This window comes from Suillus plorans (genome assembly GCF_016647745.1).
Source record: "Suillus plorans strain S12 chromosome Unknown HD556scaffold_94, whole genome shotgun sequence".
In the NCBI taxonomy this organism is placed as follows: domain Eukaryota; kingdom Fungi; phylum Basidiomycota; class Agaricomycetes; order Boletales; family Suillaceae; genus Suillus; species Suillus plorans.
Window position 1 is genome coordinate 126,291 of NW_024537478.1, and position 16,515 is coordinate 142,805.

General features: G+C 48.6%; 7 protein-coding genes across 7 annotated transcripts; 2 read left to right on the forward strand and 5 right to left on the reverse strand.

Annotated features, from left to right (window-relative positions):
• Positions 1-1,145: 1,145 nt before the first annotated feature.
• HD556DRAFT_1061647 (uncharacterized protein) lies at positions 1,146-2,144 on the reverse strand. The gene is made up of 2 exons (XM_041296041.1): positions 1,658-2,144; positions 1,146-1,412 (listed from the first exon to the last, which is right to left on the reverse strand). Exons 1-2 carry the CDS (start codon positions 2,054-2,056, stop codon positions 1,362-1,364), a joined length of 450 nt encoding a protein of 149 aa, XP_041153787.1. The 5' UTR covers positions 2,057-2,144; the 3' UTR covers positions 1,146-1,361.
• A 509-nt stretch (positions 2,145-2,653) lies between these two features.
• Positions 2,654-4,697, forward strand: HD556DRAFT_1416367 (uncharacterized protein). The gene is made up of 4 exons (XM_041304334.1): positions 2,654-3,190; positions 3,244-3,422; positions 3,472-3,569; positions 3,625-4,697. Exons 1-4 carry the CDS (start codon positions 2,696-2,698, stop codon positions 4,674-4,676), a joined length of 1,824 nt encoding a protein of 607 aa, XP_041153788.1. The 5' UTR covers positions 2,654-2,695; the 3' UTR covers positions 4,677-4,697.
• Positions 4,698-4,705: 8 nt separating this feature from the next.
• On the reverse strand, positions 4,706-5,850 carry HD556DRAFT_1061841 (uncharacterized protein). The gene is made up of 3 exons (XM_041296042.1): positions 5,528-5,850; positions 4,995-5,471; positions 4,706-4,929 (listed from the first exon to the last, which is right to left on the reverse strand). The coding sequence occupies exons 1-3, from the start codon at positions 5,537-5,539 to the stop codon at positions 4,735-4,737; spliced, it is 684 nt and encodes a 227-aa protein (XP_041153789.1). The 5' UTR covers positions 5,540-5,850; the 3' UTR covers positions 4,706-4,734.
• A 312-nt stretch (positions 5,851-6,162) lies between these two features.
• Positions 6,163-7,739, reverse strand: HD556DRAFT_1507430 (cyclin-like protein; the record flags this gene model as incomplete). Its single annotated transcript, XM_041309050.1, has 5 exons — positions 7,545-7,739; positions 7,383-7,492; positions 7,103-7,329; positions 6,805-7,061; positions 6,163-6,757 (listed from the first exon to the last, which is right to left on the reverse strand). Exons 1-5 carry the CDS (start codon positions 7,574-7,576, stop codon positions 6,163-6,165), a joined length of 1,221 nt encoding a protein of 406 aa, XP_041153790.1. The 5' UTR covers positions 7,577-7,739.
• A 1,338-nt stretch (positions 7,740-9,077) lies between these two features.
• HD556DRAFT_1313576 (uncharacterized protein) lies at positions 9,078-11,318 on the forward strand (the record flags this gene model as incomplete). The annotated part of the gene is made up of 11 exons (XM_041300805.1): positions 9,078-9,275; positions 9,337-9,466; positions 9,524-9,913; positions 9,965-10,044; positions 10,087-10,171; positions 10,221-10,412; positions 10,472-10,550; positions 10,608-10,753; positions 10,810-10,898; positions 10,950-10,964; positions 11,016-11,318. 11 exons carry the CDS (start codon positions 9,078-9,080, stop codon positions 11,316-11,318), a joined length of 1,707 nt encoding a protein of 568 aa, XP_041153791.1.
• A 310-nt stretch (positions 11,319-11,628) lies between these two features.
• Positions 11,629-13,900, reverse strand: HD556DRAFT_1539658 (uncharacterized protein; the record flags this gene model as incomplete). Its single annotated transcript, XM_041309724.1, has 8 exons — positions 11,629-11,701; positions 11,727-12,000; positions 12,036-12,670; positions 12,694-12,888; positions 12,917-13,151; positions 13,201-13,345; positions 13,398-13,617; positions 13,887-13,900. 8 exons carry the CDS (start codon positions 13,898-13,900, stop codon positions 11,629-11,631), a joined length of 1,791 nt encoding a protein of 596 aa, XP_041153792.1.
• A 2,109-nt stretch (positions 13,901-16,009) lies between these two features.
• Positions 16,010-16,415, reverse strand: HD556DRAFT_1416410 (uncharacterized protein). Its single transcript, XM_041304335.1, has 2 exons — positions 16,335-16,415; positions 16,010-16,281 (listed from the first exon to the last, which is right to left on the reverse strand). Exon 2 carries the CDS (start codon positions 16,192-16,194, stop codon positions 16,027-16,029), a length of 168 nt encoding a protein of 55 aa, XP_041153793.1. The 5' UTR covers positions 16,195-16,281; positions 16,335-16,415; the 3' UTR covers positions 16,010-16,026.
• Between the last annotated feature and the right edge of the window lie 100 nt (positions 16,416-16,515).

The window sequence follows — 16,515 nt, forward strand, 5'->3', positions numbered from 1 at the left end:
GCACTCTATCCCATGCGATGCATCACTTTCTCCGTGGACGGCAATCACATCTTCAGCAGAGGTGAATATAATATCTCGGAGTGGACAGTACCTCAAGGTATACATCCAAAGGTATGTTTCTGTCTCTGACTCATACCACAAATCGAGTATGCTTCTTGCAGGCTATGGCCACCGCAACAGTCCGCGATGCATGCATAGATGGAGACTTGTCTACTGACGAAGAACTACACATGCAAGATACCAACAGCGATGCGAACAACCATACTCCCTACGTCCATCGCTCAAAGGCATGTTTCCGTCCTTGACTATATATACCACAATTCGAGCATGTTTTGTGCAGATCCTAGCCATCACACCCGCCCGTATTGCATGTGTAAACGGAGACTTATCCATCGCCGAAGACCTACTCACCCAAGATATCAACACCAATCCAAACGACCATACTTCCTACGCCCATCGTTCATTTGTTATGGCGCGAAAACATCACTGAGACCGCGCCCTTCTGGATGCTATCAAGGTGAGAATCATCGCCGCCTTATACAGGGCTAACTTGACGGTGACATAGTCCATCAGGATTCAACCCTCATCGACGGGCTATATCTCCAAGGGTATTGCCCTCCGTGGAAAAGGCCGCGTCCTGGATGCGAGGGCAGCATTTGATGTTGCATCTATGTACACAGACCAGGATTCAGAAATCCTTCATTTTCTGCTATTGATCAAGGTATGTTACATTTGCCTCGCATACTCTTCCCTTCATCGCATATTTCAGAACAGGGATCTACGAGCAGTTTGCGTATGCACCTTGAGTCGACGATCACATCATAGATCATACACACTCTGTAAATAACTCCTCACAAATACAAAATCTCCAAATTTGACATGCATACGGGGTTGAACGTTTGAACGTTGAGTACTGAGTGCCTGCGGACTTAGTTAAAACAAGCGACCTTCGGACGGACGTGAATTACAGTAATAAATGTTAACACTACGTTTGCCGTCGTCTTTTCCTCCTCATTCTCTATTGCAAATAGCGCTCGAATGTCTGGATCTCTCCAGTCTAAGGGAACTCAACCTCGATGAAGAGCAGTGATGCGGACTCGCGCGTTTGAAAGTGTCTCGGTGGTCGTTGGTATATCTCTCAAACCCCGCACATTCTCTCTTCGCTAGGACTATTATATATTTGTCTCCAATAGCATATGTGCGTATATCAAAATTCTATTTATTTTACAACGAGCTCGCAAAAGATTTAGTACTATCTTCGTTTAGGTACGTAAAACTAGTTCTATCAAAGATACTGAGAACTATCTTTGTTTAGCGTCCCTCCCGCTCTTCATATATCACGTCAGACTATGCCCCCGCGACTAGATGCAGAATCGTCGTGGGACGAACGAGAGGATAGACGTTGAAACCCGCTGAGGGCCATGCGAACGCAAAGTAGCGAACGCAAGTAGCGCAGCAAAGGACCAAACAGATCACACAAAACGCGCAGAGGGAACCGCATAATGCATAGACGCAAGACAAAACACATATCATAACACCCATTATATAGATGACAACCCAGTAGACACAAAACGCCAGTAGGATACCGTTAACGCGAGAGAGAACACAATGAAGGAAGATCAGTGATTGTTCATGAGAAAGAATGCAAAGGACTAACCTTTAAGTCGAAATCATGGTCAATGCGCACACGCTCTGCATGATAGATGCGGTCGAAACAGCGAGAAATCTCCGTCTCATCGAGGATGGAAATGTTCCAGGCTCCAGCCGGTTGCGAAATGGCCTGATGCCAAGCTCGGCGTTGCTCCTCTTGATACACGAGAAGGGCCCGCTGCTCGAATTGATTGTCCTGGAGCGTCACTCCGACGTCCAGTAGTGGTGCAGTATCAGGCCCCCGAAAAATTGTGCCAACATGCGAACGCGTGAAGCAACCCCCTCGCTGTTCAAGCGAGGCAATGAAACGAGGAACAGCCCTCGAGAAGTCGAGGGGAGGGGAGATGGTCTGCGATGACACCGGCTGCGGTGTCGTCGTCGAAGGTGTGAAAGGCTGAACGAGCATCTGAAAGACCTTTGTTAGTCCAGTAATAGCTCGACAAACTGGGCTTTGTCGAGCTTGCGCAAGGCATAGTCGGCGACAAGGATGGATTCGGCTGCACGAGTGGGACGAGGACGATCAGGAATAGGGATGTGGTGGATCCAGTTCTTCTTCCTCTCTTCTTCTGTAAAGAGAGCATCTTAGACTTTTTGGGCCGCGAGACGCTGGGCTTCATCTTCAGCGAGGAGACGCTGCTGTTCGGCGACATCTTGGGCGTCAGAGTCTAGCTGGCGCTGCCACTGTTTAGTGAGAGCCGTGTTGGTGGCTAGCCAGATAGTGCGAAGCATGGCAGCTGCTTGAGTGTCGTCGATGGCGGGACTCAGGAGAAGTGCACGACTGGCATTGAAACCGACAGAGGTAAAATCTGGACATTGCGCCAGGGTAGGGTCCGCAAGCAACCGAGTCATGACCGAAGTGAGAAATACGAAGTACGACGAGTGTTTTATTTAAGATTTAGCTTTGGTGAAGAGCTAAGGTTGCTGAGACGAGGCTTGTTGAAATTTCGAATGGGAGGCGCTAACGCCAAGATGGTGGTAGCGAGAAGGAAGATTCGAAATCAACAAGTAACTAAAAAGGAAAATCACCTCTAGGTATTGCACTGGGATGTACCCCCAGCCTTCGAGATCTGAGCCTTCCCAGCTGTCCACGTTCAAACCCACTCGTGATCTTAACGTTTACGAACTCTCCGCGGATGAAGCCAGTGCCACAGGCTTGCAAAACGAGACTTCGGTGCTTTCCATCGACCGGGAGGAGACACTCGCGCTTCTAGGGATATTTACTCTTACGATTTTGAAGGGGTCTGTGTCTATACTCGGTGTAACGTTGTCCGCCTCAAAGACAGCTCACCATGTGTTCGCCCCTCGTTCTGCTCCGATCCCCATCTTGGAGTGCGCCTCATCGAACCTACATACCGACTTGGATATATATTCTCTTCCTCCTCGCGTGAGACAGAATCACGGCGGAGCTCTAGTAGCAATTCGATCGCTCGATACGGGAGTGGAGGGTCTTGGACGTGTCTGTCGCGTCTTTGATGGAGTTTTCGAACCTTCGCGTTGGCAGCGGAGCTCGGCAGAGGTTATACGCCCTGGCGTGAACTTGGTACGTGTGCTGTATTTGAATGTATGTAAAGTATTATTTATCCTATCATACAGATGACGCACAGCGACAGGGACGTGCTACCGTTCGTATTGCCAGAATCGTGGAGTATTGCCCTGAGCGCGGCAGAGACGTCACCATCTCCCATACCACTCTCCGTTTATGTTGTCAAGGGTCCGAAAAAGTCCGGAAAGAGTACATTTGCTCGGACGCTCTTGAACAGGCTTCTAACAAGGTATGTTTGGAATTCAATACATATGAACACCGCTAACAGTACTTTATAGATTTCAGCGCGTAGCATATCTTGAATGCGACGTAGGGCAGTCCGAATTTACACCTGGGGGGTTGGTCGCCTTAAATATCATAGATAAACCGGTATTCGGTGAGTAATCACTTCATCAACCTATTAGCGCCCCTCAAATATCTTGGTATCTTAGGCCCGCCTTTTACACATCCCAGTCTTCCATACCGAGCGCACTACGTTGGAGCGACTTCACCACGGTGCAGTCCGGCACACTATCTTGCGGCCGTTCAAGCGCTCCTCGAAACGTACAAGTTCGAGATTCAAACTTCGATGCCTGATGACGAGTCGATTGACACGCGGGTCACCGACGTTATTCCCCTGGTGGTCAATACAATGGGGTGGACGAAGGGTCTTGGGGCTGACCTAAATGCCAAGATCGAGGAACTCACCGAAGCTACTCATGTATTCGAGGTCGTCGGTCCGGAGGAGAAAGGTTGGCCAGCCTATGACATTCTCCAGTCCGCGCCGACCAAGGCGCTCCAGCATACTCTCGAATCAATATCACCAAATTTAGCAAATGCGCATTTTAATGCCGTCGACCAGCGCAACTTGAACATCTTGTCTTATTTCTATGCTATCTTTCCATCTATTACATCGATGTCGTTTCCATATCCATCCGCTCCTCTTCGTCAAATGACAGCAACCAAATGGGAGACCTCTCATCCTCTCTGTGCCCGGTATCCGTACGAGGTGGACTGGAGTCGGGCATTTGACCAAGTCATCCTTATTGGTGCAGGATACGAGGACGTGATACCCTCGGAGATCTCCAACGTCTTAAACGGCGCAATCATTAGTCTTGTCGAATGCGAACCTGGAACCGAAGATCCAGTGTATCTAGACCCGTCTGGCGCCCGGGAATTGCCATACGTCCAAGCCAGACATCCACCAGTACCCTCGACCTCCACTTGCCATGGCCTCGCTCTCATTCGTGCCATCTCACCTAGCTCATCGCACATGCATATACTCACCCCGGTTTCGCCCACTATCCTTGCACGCTGTCGGGTGATCGTCAAGGGTGAGCTAGAGCTGCCTATCTGGGGAATGCTGGATTTTACGGACGCAAATGAAGGGGTCGCAGGTGTAGAGAAGGGCCGCGTGCCATATTTGCAGTGGGGTAAGAGTGAAGGCTTGGGCGGCGAGCGTAGGAGGGTGAGGAGAAATCTCATGCGAAAAGCCCAGATGTGAGGTAAACAAACAAAAGTATATTATCAGGTACAGCCAGCATTACAACAACTGTTTTACATCACTCAAACACGATGACTACGTCCGGACCTTTGGTATCCAACCATCGCTTCCAAAGTTCGCTATATTTTGGCGACCAAGGCCGGCGTAACACTTGCTCGTCTGACAGAAAGCGCGCAATCCGCTGCATTTCTTTCAGGTCTCTGTGAGAGTAATACTTCATGCGCACAACTGCTTGGGCAAGCGTCGGGTGATACTTTGATCCCAAACACCAAGCAGGCATCACTTCTTCTGAGCAGCAATGTCAGACGGAGGACTCACCGATCCCCGGAACACCATCCTATGCCACTTGCAAAACGTTTTGGCTGGTATAGAAAATCCACTGCTTCCTTCGTCGGGGTGCTGTACGTCGCGGTATTGAGGTAGAAGACGTGGTGTATAGTACGTCACGAGAGGTATCTCAGACGTCTCTTGCGGCGGCCGGCGAGCACTAGACTGTGCAAGGTGGCGTCGGTAACGAGCAGCAATGCACCAGTATTTCGCTTCCGCTTCTAGCGTGGGGAATGTTCCGCACCGCGAACGTGCAGGGAATGGAAATAGTAAGAGGCGGACACGAAGACAAGTAGAGGAGAGTGCGTGATAGAGTCTGTCCATGAGGGTCCTGTTGAAACCTCGGAGTAGGCGCCTCCCAAGGTGAGTCGCGCAGAGAGATCGCACCACCCATGTGGAATCGACGAGTGGGAGGCTCGTTAATAGCAAGAAAGTAACGATGACTGGTGGCTTGGAGTAGATGATGCTCTGGGCCTCGGTCAGGTCTGCATTTCGTGACAAGGAGATCTGGACGTGGAGCTCACCTGCAACTGCATTTTGCGAGTTTCCTCGACGACAATTGGGTTGTAGTTCAAATGATTATCGATTAGCCTTTAGACCCTATGGAGATTCGGAGTATGGGACTGCCTTGCAAGCGTTATACGTCAGTTTTGATGGTGATAACCGGCACTTACGAGACACCCGGATTCCCTAAGCCCATCCGCTTTGACCATCCAACCTCATGGCGGGCCGCGAGGCATGATGGCTTGGCGGTACTATTTGTAGGACGATCACCATGACATATCCATACAAAAGCAGGTCTGTTTCAACAATAAGAATGTGTCATTTTGTATCGTTTCCATATACAGGGCTTGGGGTCAGGATGTTCGTTTGACACTGGGCAGACTCTAGAGCAGTCTGTACAGCGCTTGTCGAGCTAGTAGTATTTGTTAGCACTAAAGGGCATCGAGGTGAACTTTAACGTTAGAGTGAACGTCCAAATTTACATAACGTTATCTGATCAAGGTCTTTCTGGGTTAGTACATACTTGATCGAGTCAATGGTCCATCGCACGTGTAGTGACGTTACCAAAACTTGAGGGGGTTTTATGCTAGTAAATCAGATGAAATACAAAACGTACATACATGCGTAGCGATGTAAATGAAGATGGTATAGTTAATCACCCAGCAGCCTGTGTCCGCTCTAACATCTTATTCACCGCAACATGCCTCCCAGAAGACGCATGCGCCATATCTGACAACCTGTTCTCCCTCATCCTCGTCAAGACCTGCAGCAAGAAGGTCGACGTAGCACCATGCGGCCTCTGTGCATCGTCCAGGTTCTCCACGGGCGTAGATACCCCGCTATGGCTCACTGCCGATTGTGTCTGCGCCGACGCATGTCCGTAGAATGTACCTCTTGCAGAATCAACATGATCGGAATCTTCGAGGTACCGCTCCCAGAGTGTGTATAGTGAAATGATTTCTTGTGCAATAGTGGCGACCAATGGCATTGAGATGTTAAGTTCAGCAAAGAAAGCAACAAAGTCCTGTGAGGGTTTCTTTGAGTGACTCGATGATGTACTAGAATTTTGTCGCGACGATCTTCTCGGGGAGCTGTGGACTGGTGTTGTTTCAACTGAATGAGACTGCTGTTGGAGGAGCTCTCTAGTTGGACCGTGTAAAACAACAGCGAGATAGAGTGCGGTAATGGCGAGTAGATGGGGAGGATAAAGCAGGCAGAGATCTGAGCGATATGTGTCGTTGACGATAGACCTACGATTAGAGTCAGTTATGAAACACTCCTCCTAAAATCCGCTCACCAAGCTAGCTGGAACGCATCATCTGGCAACTCGAGTTGTCCATCACCACTTCCCCAATACCGTGGCCCATCGTCCACTCCCACTCCCACTTCACCAGCCTCTGTCTGCAAGTCGTTTGAGCTCTCCTTCTTGCAAATGGACAACAACGTGCGATATGGATGAAAAACAGTGAGATCACATTCGAGGTCCGCAACGAGGTAGAACTCCATCTCGGCGAGTTTGGAATTGTCTGAAGGAAAGTATTTCACGCCGTACGGCTGTTCTGTGCAACTTGACATCAGTATTCAAACAGATACACTTGGTGGTGAAACACCACGGCTGAGAAAAGGCGAGCCTCTGCTACCATATTCTTGATGTGCACGGGCGACTCCTCCGCCTTTCCAGCCACGTAACAGCATGCTGCGATGACGATGAATGGGTCGGTTTCGCAATACGAGTTTTTGATATAAAATCTTCGAAAAAATACGATGGCTGTCGCGATGACGCGTTGCCTGAAGTTGAGCTTTTTTCCTAGTTTTGTTATAACTAGAAAAGTTTGAACGTCACTCCGCATTCGCATGTGTATTAATTACACTCACCATTCGCAAAGAAAATTGCAAAGAAATCGAGGTACTCCGGATCATCCACATATTGTAGGTCATCTGAACGAGACTCCTTCAAGGTAGCGCGGTCCACTATCCATCGTTTGCTATGATACCCACCATAAGCTTCTTATGCCTCGTGACTTTGATCCTCCTCACTAGTGCGAACTGGCCCAGAAATCAGTGGCCATATGGAATCGACAGAGTACGTTTAAATCAGGATTGAACAAGGAATGCAGGAAAGTTGTGCTAGAGTATTGTTACGGAGAATAATGAGGTTGCACAACTTGAAAGTTGGAACGGTCACCGGCCCATCAGGAAATTGGCCGAAACTGTTGTGACCAGATACATGTGACAAACAAAACACATTATTCCTAACAACGGGTTCGCTGTGCGAACTTGTGACCTTGCGCATGCTCCGTCTTAAATTTTATCAAGCTCACGCCAAGTTATACAATCAGTGTACATGGATTATAATATCTCATTCGTTGTCATTGATTAGCATCTGCTATTTCATTGTCTTTCACGAAGAATAACGTCGCGTGAAATTTACGAGCTAGGTACGATATCAAAATTAAAATTGCACGCTCAGTCTGAAATCGATTGGAAGGGAATGTGTACTGTCCCTCGTAGGAATCGCTTATTTTGAATTTGCCTTGATATGGCCTGTGATGTCCACTCAGCACTGCGGCAGCGCTGATGGTGCTGGTAACGCACGTGCAATTACGCTGCGTGAGCAAGTGAAGATTTTGCAGCATCATGGTATCCAAGATCCTGGTAACATTTCGCATGCTGACGATTAGCGCACGGGTTTTTGGGTCACTTGTTATTGTATTTGTATCATGATCGCGCGTTTTCGTTGCGAGCATCGAGCATCATGCACAGTGTGGATGCTGTGCTTCCATCAGTAAACCGGTGAGTTCTTGCTGGCGATGAATGCAGGATGAGTTAGAACAGGAGTATGTAGTTGGGAGGACAATGATCGCCAGACGTCAAGCGCACATGGCACTAGACCAATTTAGACGACAGGTGGAGCTCGAGCTCAGCGCTCAGCACGAGCACAGGTGGAGCACAGACAGGAGAGTCACGCGAATTGGTTCCGCGGGATCAAACGTTTCGTACTTAATATTGTAGATAGATAGATATGACGATATCTTCTTCTCACAGGTTCTCTGATGGCCCTCCCTCCTTCAGCACACATCTTACTCTTAGTATGTAAGTGTTAGTGGATCTCGTTGATTGATGTGCGTCGTTTAGGGATGCCCATCAATATCACTCTGAGATCATGATATCCTGCATTATTTAGCCTATGTGACCTTGTAGTACGTAGAGTGACAGTATAGAAAAAAACAAAAGCAACAAATCCATTAATGCGTCCTCGGGCTCATTTCATTTTGATGGGCCGCTTTACGTCATGGCAGGTCGGGCATCACTCTCACTTGAAACATCGATGGGCCATGCCTTCACATATAAAGAAAATCCAAGGAATGACTTACTTCCCAAAGTCAGAGGGCCACTTCCAGGGAGACCAGCCAGTTGACTAGCACCTGTTTAACATCCACTGCACTTGCTACGTCGTTGATACTTGTATGTCGAGGACTTGTGTGTCGTGTCGATCGAATGCTTGCTGTTGCGTACGCGTGCCAACAACAACAATCCCCCCTTCGGCGGACTGGAAGGCCCATTCGAAAAATGTCTCAAAAACGCGCGCAATGGATTGTTTGCGCCACGCGCATGTTACATCATGCATGGCATGCTGGTCATGATCCACATCATCCTTCTTTTCTTCTATGTCCGTCACTGGGAACACCATGCAACTTCGCTTTCACACCAACAAACAATGATTTCTGGCCTGTGGTGCTTAGTGCTTCACTGCAAGCATTTTATACTGTACGTATCCACAATGTCCACTGATATCCTAATGATACACCAATGACATGACATGGTCCAGATATACACGGCTGTTCTGCTCTTCCTTACCCAACGGCTTGCGATTTCGAGAACACTCGTACGCCGTGTGAAACTGACGGCCGTTCATGACATCTCTGGCGCATGGGCGGGTCTCGGTTCTGCACTCACTGGTGTCTGGCGACAAACTGACATCCCCGCTTCATGGTAGATGACTTCTGCTGTGGCAGCCTACCTTGCGAGCATAAGCATGCTGCATGTCACCTCTTCTACTCTCCTACAATTTCAAACCTTCAATGCTTCTATGACAACTTTGGTGCCTACAACACTAGGATGGCTAAACGATTCGTCGCATGGTTATTTAACAGACCTGGGACCCATTACCACATCCCTACCAGTTGTCAAGCATTTGACTGGACTCGTGTCCGCAGGGTTGTCCAACACCACACTCTACGACACCCTCAAAAGAACCGCTATAGCAGGGAATGCGACTGTGAACGCAACGACAGTAGCCTCGAGTTGTGGATTGGTTCCAAATGTGACATACTCTGCGGATGCCAACACAGCGATCGTTCCGTCTGGGCCAGTTGCCACTCGCGTAGTTATTGCGAGTGCTCTCTGTCGGTGGTTGTGATTGCAGTGATGTTTTATCACGCTGACAGTATTTACAGGGCCAGATCAGATACATATAATTCCATGGATAGAATTTGAAGATTCTTCCAGTGACGCCTCAGAGGCAAGTGTTCTCTTAGTTCGCGCCCACTATAGAAGTTGGATAACAATTTGACTCTAGCTTGCTGGTGTCTATCTTATGGTATCCACATTATTGGGGATCGACCCTTCAGTACAAGATGAGGTTGCTATAAACATGACTTGGAGTACGTTTGCTTATTTGTAATACAGTCATAATAACAATACGTTCTGCAGATATCCCTGATCGACACTCCATACGTCACCCAGGTCTATTTCGTATATTGCTCGCTGTCAGCGAACACTACACATGGGGTGATCGACATGCAAACCAACAGCCTACTGAGTCCTACGTCCTTATCGCAGCCATCCACGCAATGGGAAATGTATCAATTCGGGTGGTCGAATACTACCAGTTGGCAAACACAGGTGCGTTATACGGCGCTCACTTTGAGCTCAATGACATACTGTCAATTTTAGATCGGCAGCTTTGGCTACCCCGGATAGCACCAGCGGGATTCTATTTGATCCATATGCACAAATCACCGAACTCTCTGTTGCGGACGAGTAGGCCAAAAACATGACTGCACTGTTAAAATGTCTCACGTACGGCTTGACTTCTAGGTATATCATGTCGTTGGTAGGCTTGAATCTCACTGAGGAATATACACAATTCCGCGACGGTGCTTATCCAATCTCTAATTTCACTTTGAGCCCGGATGAACTAGAATTCGCGGTTGCGAGAGCAGCTGCACAACTCATCTGGCTAGGTAAGGGATACGTTCGACGTTTTTTAAACTCTCGCTCATTCTGTCCACATGCTTAGCGGGACAAATGGGTACAGCCAATGGAGGAATTGACCCTGGCAATGGGACAGCCTATGTTAACGAGGAGTTCATTGCCCTACGCCTCAACGTAAGTGAACTGCGCAGATGTTGCTTTTAAATGACTAATGGAGCATTGTAGATCAACCTTCTTCCTGTGAGTTCGTGGTAACATCTATGCGATGACTATTCATCGAAATGGTTCTAGTTGGCTTTCGCGGCGTCTGCATCGGTGATAATGTTGGGACTGGCGCTACATATGACAAGAGCATTTCATGCATCACACGACAGTCAGGCTGCTATCTCAAACATAGGTGTGCTGCAACTCCTGTGGTTGGGCCATCGTTCAGCCTCTATCAACGAAGTCCTGGAAGATGTGCAACATCCGACAGAGGCCAATCTGCGGCGAGCGGGCATGATAGATGTCTGCCTTACGAAAACAATATCTGATAAGGAAGAGTTTGGGAGTTCAACAGATAGTCTCTCCTTGTGCAGTCAACTACCATCATGACGATGATATATGATTTGGGTTCGATAATAGGAGGCTGGTGAGCTCCTGCTTATTGTGATATTCAAGGAGTTTCTACGCGACGCGCGTGCCTGTCTGTTCGAGGGGGTACCATCATCCCGTAATAGATCTATACGCATACACACAGCTACTAGCTACAATATCTCGAGTGTCTTGACGTCCACCATGTCCTGAGCAAAGGCCATGTCGTTGACTTGTGCAATGATAGCATTATCTGATGCGATTCTCTTGTATTCTCCCCCACGCTGCTGCGCTAGCAAAAATGCACTAAAAGGCTGTCCAAGGCGAACGATCAATCGCAACGCTCGCTCGCCCGATTCCAAATCAACCGGCTCCTCTGCTTCAAGGGACCCGCCAGGTGAATCCTGCAATGGAGACCCAGGCGCAGACCAATAGAATTCCTCGCTCTGCGTGTCGTCTGCAATGTCAGGCAGCCTAGCTGCCAAGCCTAACAGCTCCGCAAAATCAGGCAGCTCGAGGAGATCACGATCCCATGGGCGGACGAGCAAGAACGTCTGCCGTGTGGAAAATGTCCAGGAGGACGGAATCAGTTTGTCCTCCATGGTGATTAACAGGTCGCGAAGACCGTCTGCCTTGACTTCATACGCGGAATGTGAATCTTGGTCTCGAGTATGACTCCGTTTCACTGCCGTGACACGAAATGCTATGCAAGGCAGATGCAGTCTGCAGTTCGCAAACGAGGAGCGTTCTTCTGATCGAGAAGGGTATAAAGCTTTGAAGCTGATTCGATAGCCACGGTGTTTCGCAGTAAAGAAACCGAACTCTGAATCTCATCTTCAGACAGAGATGGCAGGGTGTACGGTGGTGCTTTGTATGAAGTAATGTCGGCCGGCAGACAGCTATTGAATTCGGATGATTGCCCCACCCAGTCCAGGGCACTGATGTCGCCCGACTGAGCTATGACCTCCTGCAAGAGCCTCCCAAGCGCCTTTTGCTTCTTCTCGCCATAAATGACAGGTAGGTTGACGCCGAAGATACCAAACAATGAGTATGCAATATCTTCCGGCCATGTGGTAACACGCGCTGACACCCATTGGAGTTTCTCCCGGGCGTTTCTCATCCCCGGACGGAAGGCAACAAGGGTTCGTGCATCTATTCCCGTCGCATCTCCCATCTCCTGCATGATTGTAAGAGAATCTTTGTGGTTGGGAGAGCGATCGTCGAGATACAACGACCAATCCTTCTGGTAAAAGAGTACAAACATTGAAGCCAGAAATTCTTGAACTGTCCATCCTCGCGTGTTCCAAGCGCTACTTGTGAGTGCGCCAGACTGCGACAAGGTGGAACGTCCGACAGGTAGACGATGGTGAGTGCTGAGTGGCGATACCAGACAAACATGGAGTTGACCGATTGTTGGACCTCGACATTGTTAGTCTGGTCGATGCAACAGGTATCAATCCATGCCCAACAATACCCTTTATCACGAGCAGTTCTACAGAATGACTGCAACTTTGCGATGCCACCGATTGGATCCAAGTCGTACACCACCTTGTTCTGGATGTTATGCAGTGATGGCTCCGTCACTTCCCACCTATGCGATAGCATGATAACGGAAGTACATCGACACCACGTCTTGGATGCGCTCCATTTGAAAGTCCGGATGTTTCGTTGTGGATGACAAAAGTTCTTTGTGCACTGTGCTTGTTCTGAAGGCATTGATCTGTGCCTCGCGGTTGCATAAGCGCCCAGTGGAGGTGTTGATTAGACGGTGCGGGGCGTTGTCGAGCTGGGCCTTAATGCTGTCTTCAATAGCATGTTCTGCTTCGGATGGACTAATATACTGTTGGCGCAAGTCTGGACAGAGAGTCAACAATGTTTGAAAGATGTGTTATTTGAGGCGTACTTCTTGTTTCTGTATCGGGAGCACTTTCCAACTTGGAGAGCATGGTTGAGAGCGCCTCGATGGCTTCATCATATCTATGTGCGCCATGAAGCACCGCATGCTTCAACTGATATCCAAAGTAAGATGAAGGGTCGAGTTCAATGACCTGCGTATCACCAAAATTAGCGTTGAGTACGAAACAGTAATTGTCATCCCACCTTTTCCGCATCGAGGAGTGCATCGTTCCATAGCATTTTTCCCGACCTCGCTTTACTGCGGTTTGCAAAGGTGGTATGGGTTGCAAAGTCGAGATCGATCGCTGCGGAGTAAAGCTCGATAGCCTTGTCGTAATTACCCGCAGCGAGGGCTTCATCTCCGCCCACAGCGAGGTCAGTCACTCCAGCAGCAGCATAGAGCACGCTGCAATCTTGCTGAAACCTGAGTGAGATAAGGATGAGAGTTATACGAGGTTTACATCAAGAAGACTCGCCAGTGGACCAATCAAGGCAGCGTGATTTCGTAGCCTCGTCAACCCTGTCCATCATGTATCGGTATGCTTTGATGGCTTCTGGAAGTCTACCTGCTCGAGGAGCGCATCGCACCAATTCTGATGTGCATTTCGCCACAAAGACCGCATATCCCACCCAAATAACTAGAAAAAGCAGTGAGACGAAAAAAAAATTCCGGTTACATTTCAATCAACCTACCACCACGAAGACATCGTATAGAGTGGATGGCCGACACAGACGAGAAATCAATAGTGTTGACAGCAGCAGTGAAGTGGCCACCGCTTCGTTGTGACGTGCGTCGTGTGATGCATTCTTTCCCAGTTGGACGTGTAGATAAGCCTGGAGTGCGAGGTTCGCAAAATCAGCATCGATGCATGAATCTGGAGTTGACTGTGTCAGGAGCACTCACTTCCACGACACCACACGCATGAGAATTTGGATGGGCGAGTGGTAGCTAGCTCTTGGACGCGCAGAATCGCCTCGTCATGTTGATTTGCATTGAAAAGGGCGATGGCCTAATGGTTGTTGTGTGAGTAGCGAGTACATAAGACACAATTGACGCCTTAATCAAGAGTAGAAGACGAGTTTTATTCAAGTCTGCGTCCACGTGCATGAACGCGATGTCAAATGCTTTCATCGCGTCGGAACTGTTTTTTCCACAGGGCGATGCCCTTGGATATGCAGCCCATCAAGGATGGCTTGATACTGATGCTCTGTATCACCATATATATTAGTCTGTTTGAAAAGGTCAGGACGAAATGGTGCATCTCACTTTGAGCGCGTCATCAAGTGCGTGGTCCCAGTCTGAATTTCTTGCCTTGACAAACGAACGATTCGCATGAGACTTGTAGTCATTGTCATCGGCGGCGATATCTTGTGTTAACATTTTGTCAGCAGTGAGCAAGTCTCCGGCTATGCATGCATCGCGGGCTATCGTGCTGATAGTGAGGACCTGCATTATGCATGGTCAAATTAAGTGGTAGGCGTAAAAGCTAGAAATATACCTCGCATTCAGGCTGTTGAGCATTGGCATCGAGATTGAGGATCAATAACAAGGAGACGAGCAAAGAACAAGAACTCACATTATTTGCCGCATGTTCCTTCAAAGTGTTCCTGCAATGCATCCTTGGAGAAAATGAGATGAAGAAGGGATGGAAAATGAACAGAATCTTACATCTGTTGCCTGGTCCTCGAGAACGTCCTCTAGCGAAGGTACTGCCCACTTCGAGATCATCAAATCTGTTCCTCCACTCAGGATGTACTTGCCATCCATGGAGAAGGCGACGCAACACACCGCTTCGGTGTGTTTGAATATGGCAATGATTTGTTGATCCGAAAGCCGCCAAAGGTAAACCTGGCGGTCATCAGACGCGGTCGCGAAATGGGTGCCGGCAGGGTTGAGGGCAATCATGAAAATAGCCTCAGCATGGCCCTTGCAGGGCTCACCGATCTGCTTCCAGGTCGATGAATCCCAGATCCTTATGGTGGTATCACAACGACTACCAGCCGAAAGAAGCTGTTTGCCATCAGGTGTCCACACTAATGACTGATTCCATGCTCCATACGCAGAGTGACCCTGGAACTTTGCGATGCAATTCCTCTTGCCTGGATTCCATATTTGGATATTTGACGAGGTTGCGATGGCAAGATATTCACCAGATGGTGAATACCGAACACAGAGGACTTTAGCGCACAACTGATTGGATTTCTTTGCACCTGCCATGTTTTGGTGTTCCAGAGCTCCACCGTGGTGTCATATGAGCCACTCGCTAGCAATGTGCTGTCTGGGGAAAAGTCGAGCGACGGTATCCTTTGGGAGTGGACTTTGATGGGCTGGGTGAGAGATTCCCCGTCTGTGTTCCAGGCTATGACCTCTCCACCATGATCACCGCTTGCTATCCATTTCCCATCTCTTGATAGTGCAAATCCTTCCACTAGGTTGGAATGCCCCTCCATTATCTTCAATTCAACACCATCTTCCAAGTTCCACAAACGAAGCGTCTTGTCGGCCGAAGATGTCACCATATGGCGTCTATCGGGAAAGACTGCGACTCCAAAGAGAGTATCTCTATGACCTCGAAATGTTCGATTGGGGGTGGTGATTCGAATGACGGGATGTTCTGCTTTCCTCATTCTGCTCGAGGTGGATGGTGTTGAGCACAACTTGTTAGAGAGACTGCGGGCGTTCTGAATCTTAATATAAGTTTCAGAGGTACACGGTGTACGGCGGCCGGGTGCTTCGTGTATCATTAGACGCCCAGGACACGTGGCCTGAAACCTATGGTGTCTGGAATCTCCCCTACTTATCAGTGCACACCGGATCAGGTCACAGATATGTTTAGACTCTACTGGTGTAACAACAAAGTGGACCCAAGACGCACAAGAGCGAAATTGCAAATTGAGAAACTGTAAAGTCGCTTACTAGTAAATGACAGTAGTGTCGACACCGAGTGCCAATAAGTAGTACCAGAGCGACGGCAAAAGCTGATGCGTATCGGGACCACATCCATCTGTTCGACAACCTACGCGAATGATCGTCGCACTAGCGAGGTACGTCGTTCCTCAGACTGCCACTAAACCATCAATCATAAACCTAGTATTCATTTATTTTAAGTATGTAGAAACAAGTTGCATCCGTAAACATACCTTTTTCACGTACAATTCTGACAGGCGGGTGTACCGACCGATATACTATCAGAGACGAGAACTTGCAAACGCTAGTGTACATAAATAGCTCAACGTATTTGTGCCTGTTTACCAGTACCTTCAACTTCTAGCAAGGACAAACAACTCGTCACATTTACAAATTACCACAGCCAGTCGTTCA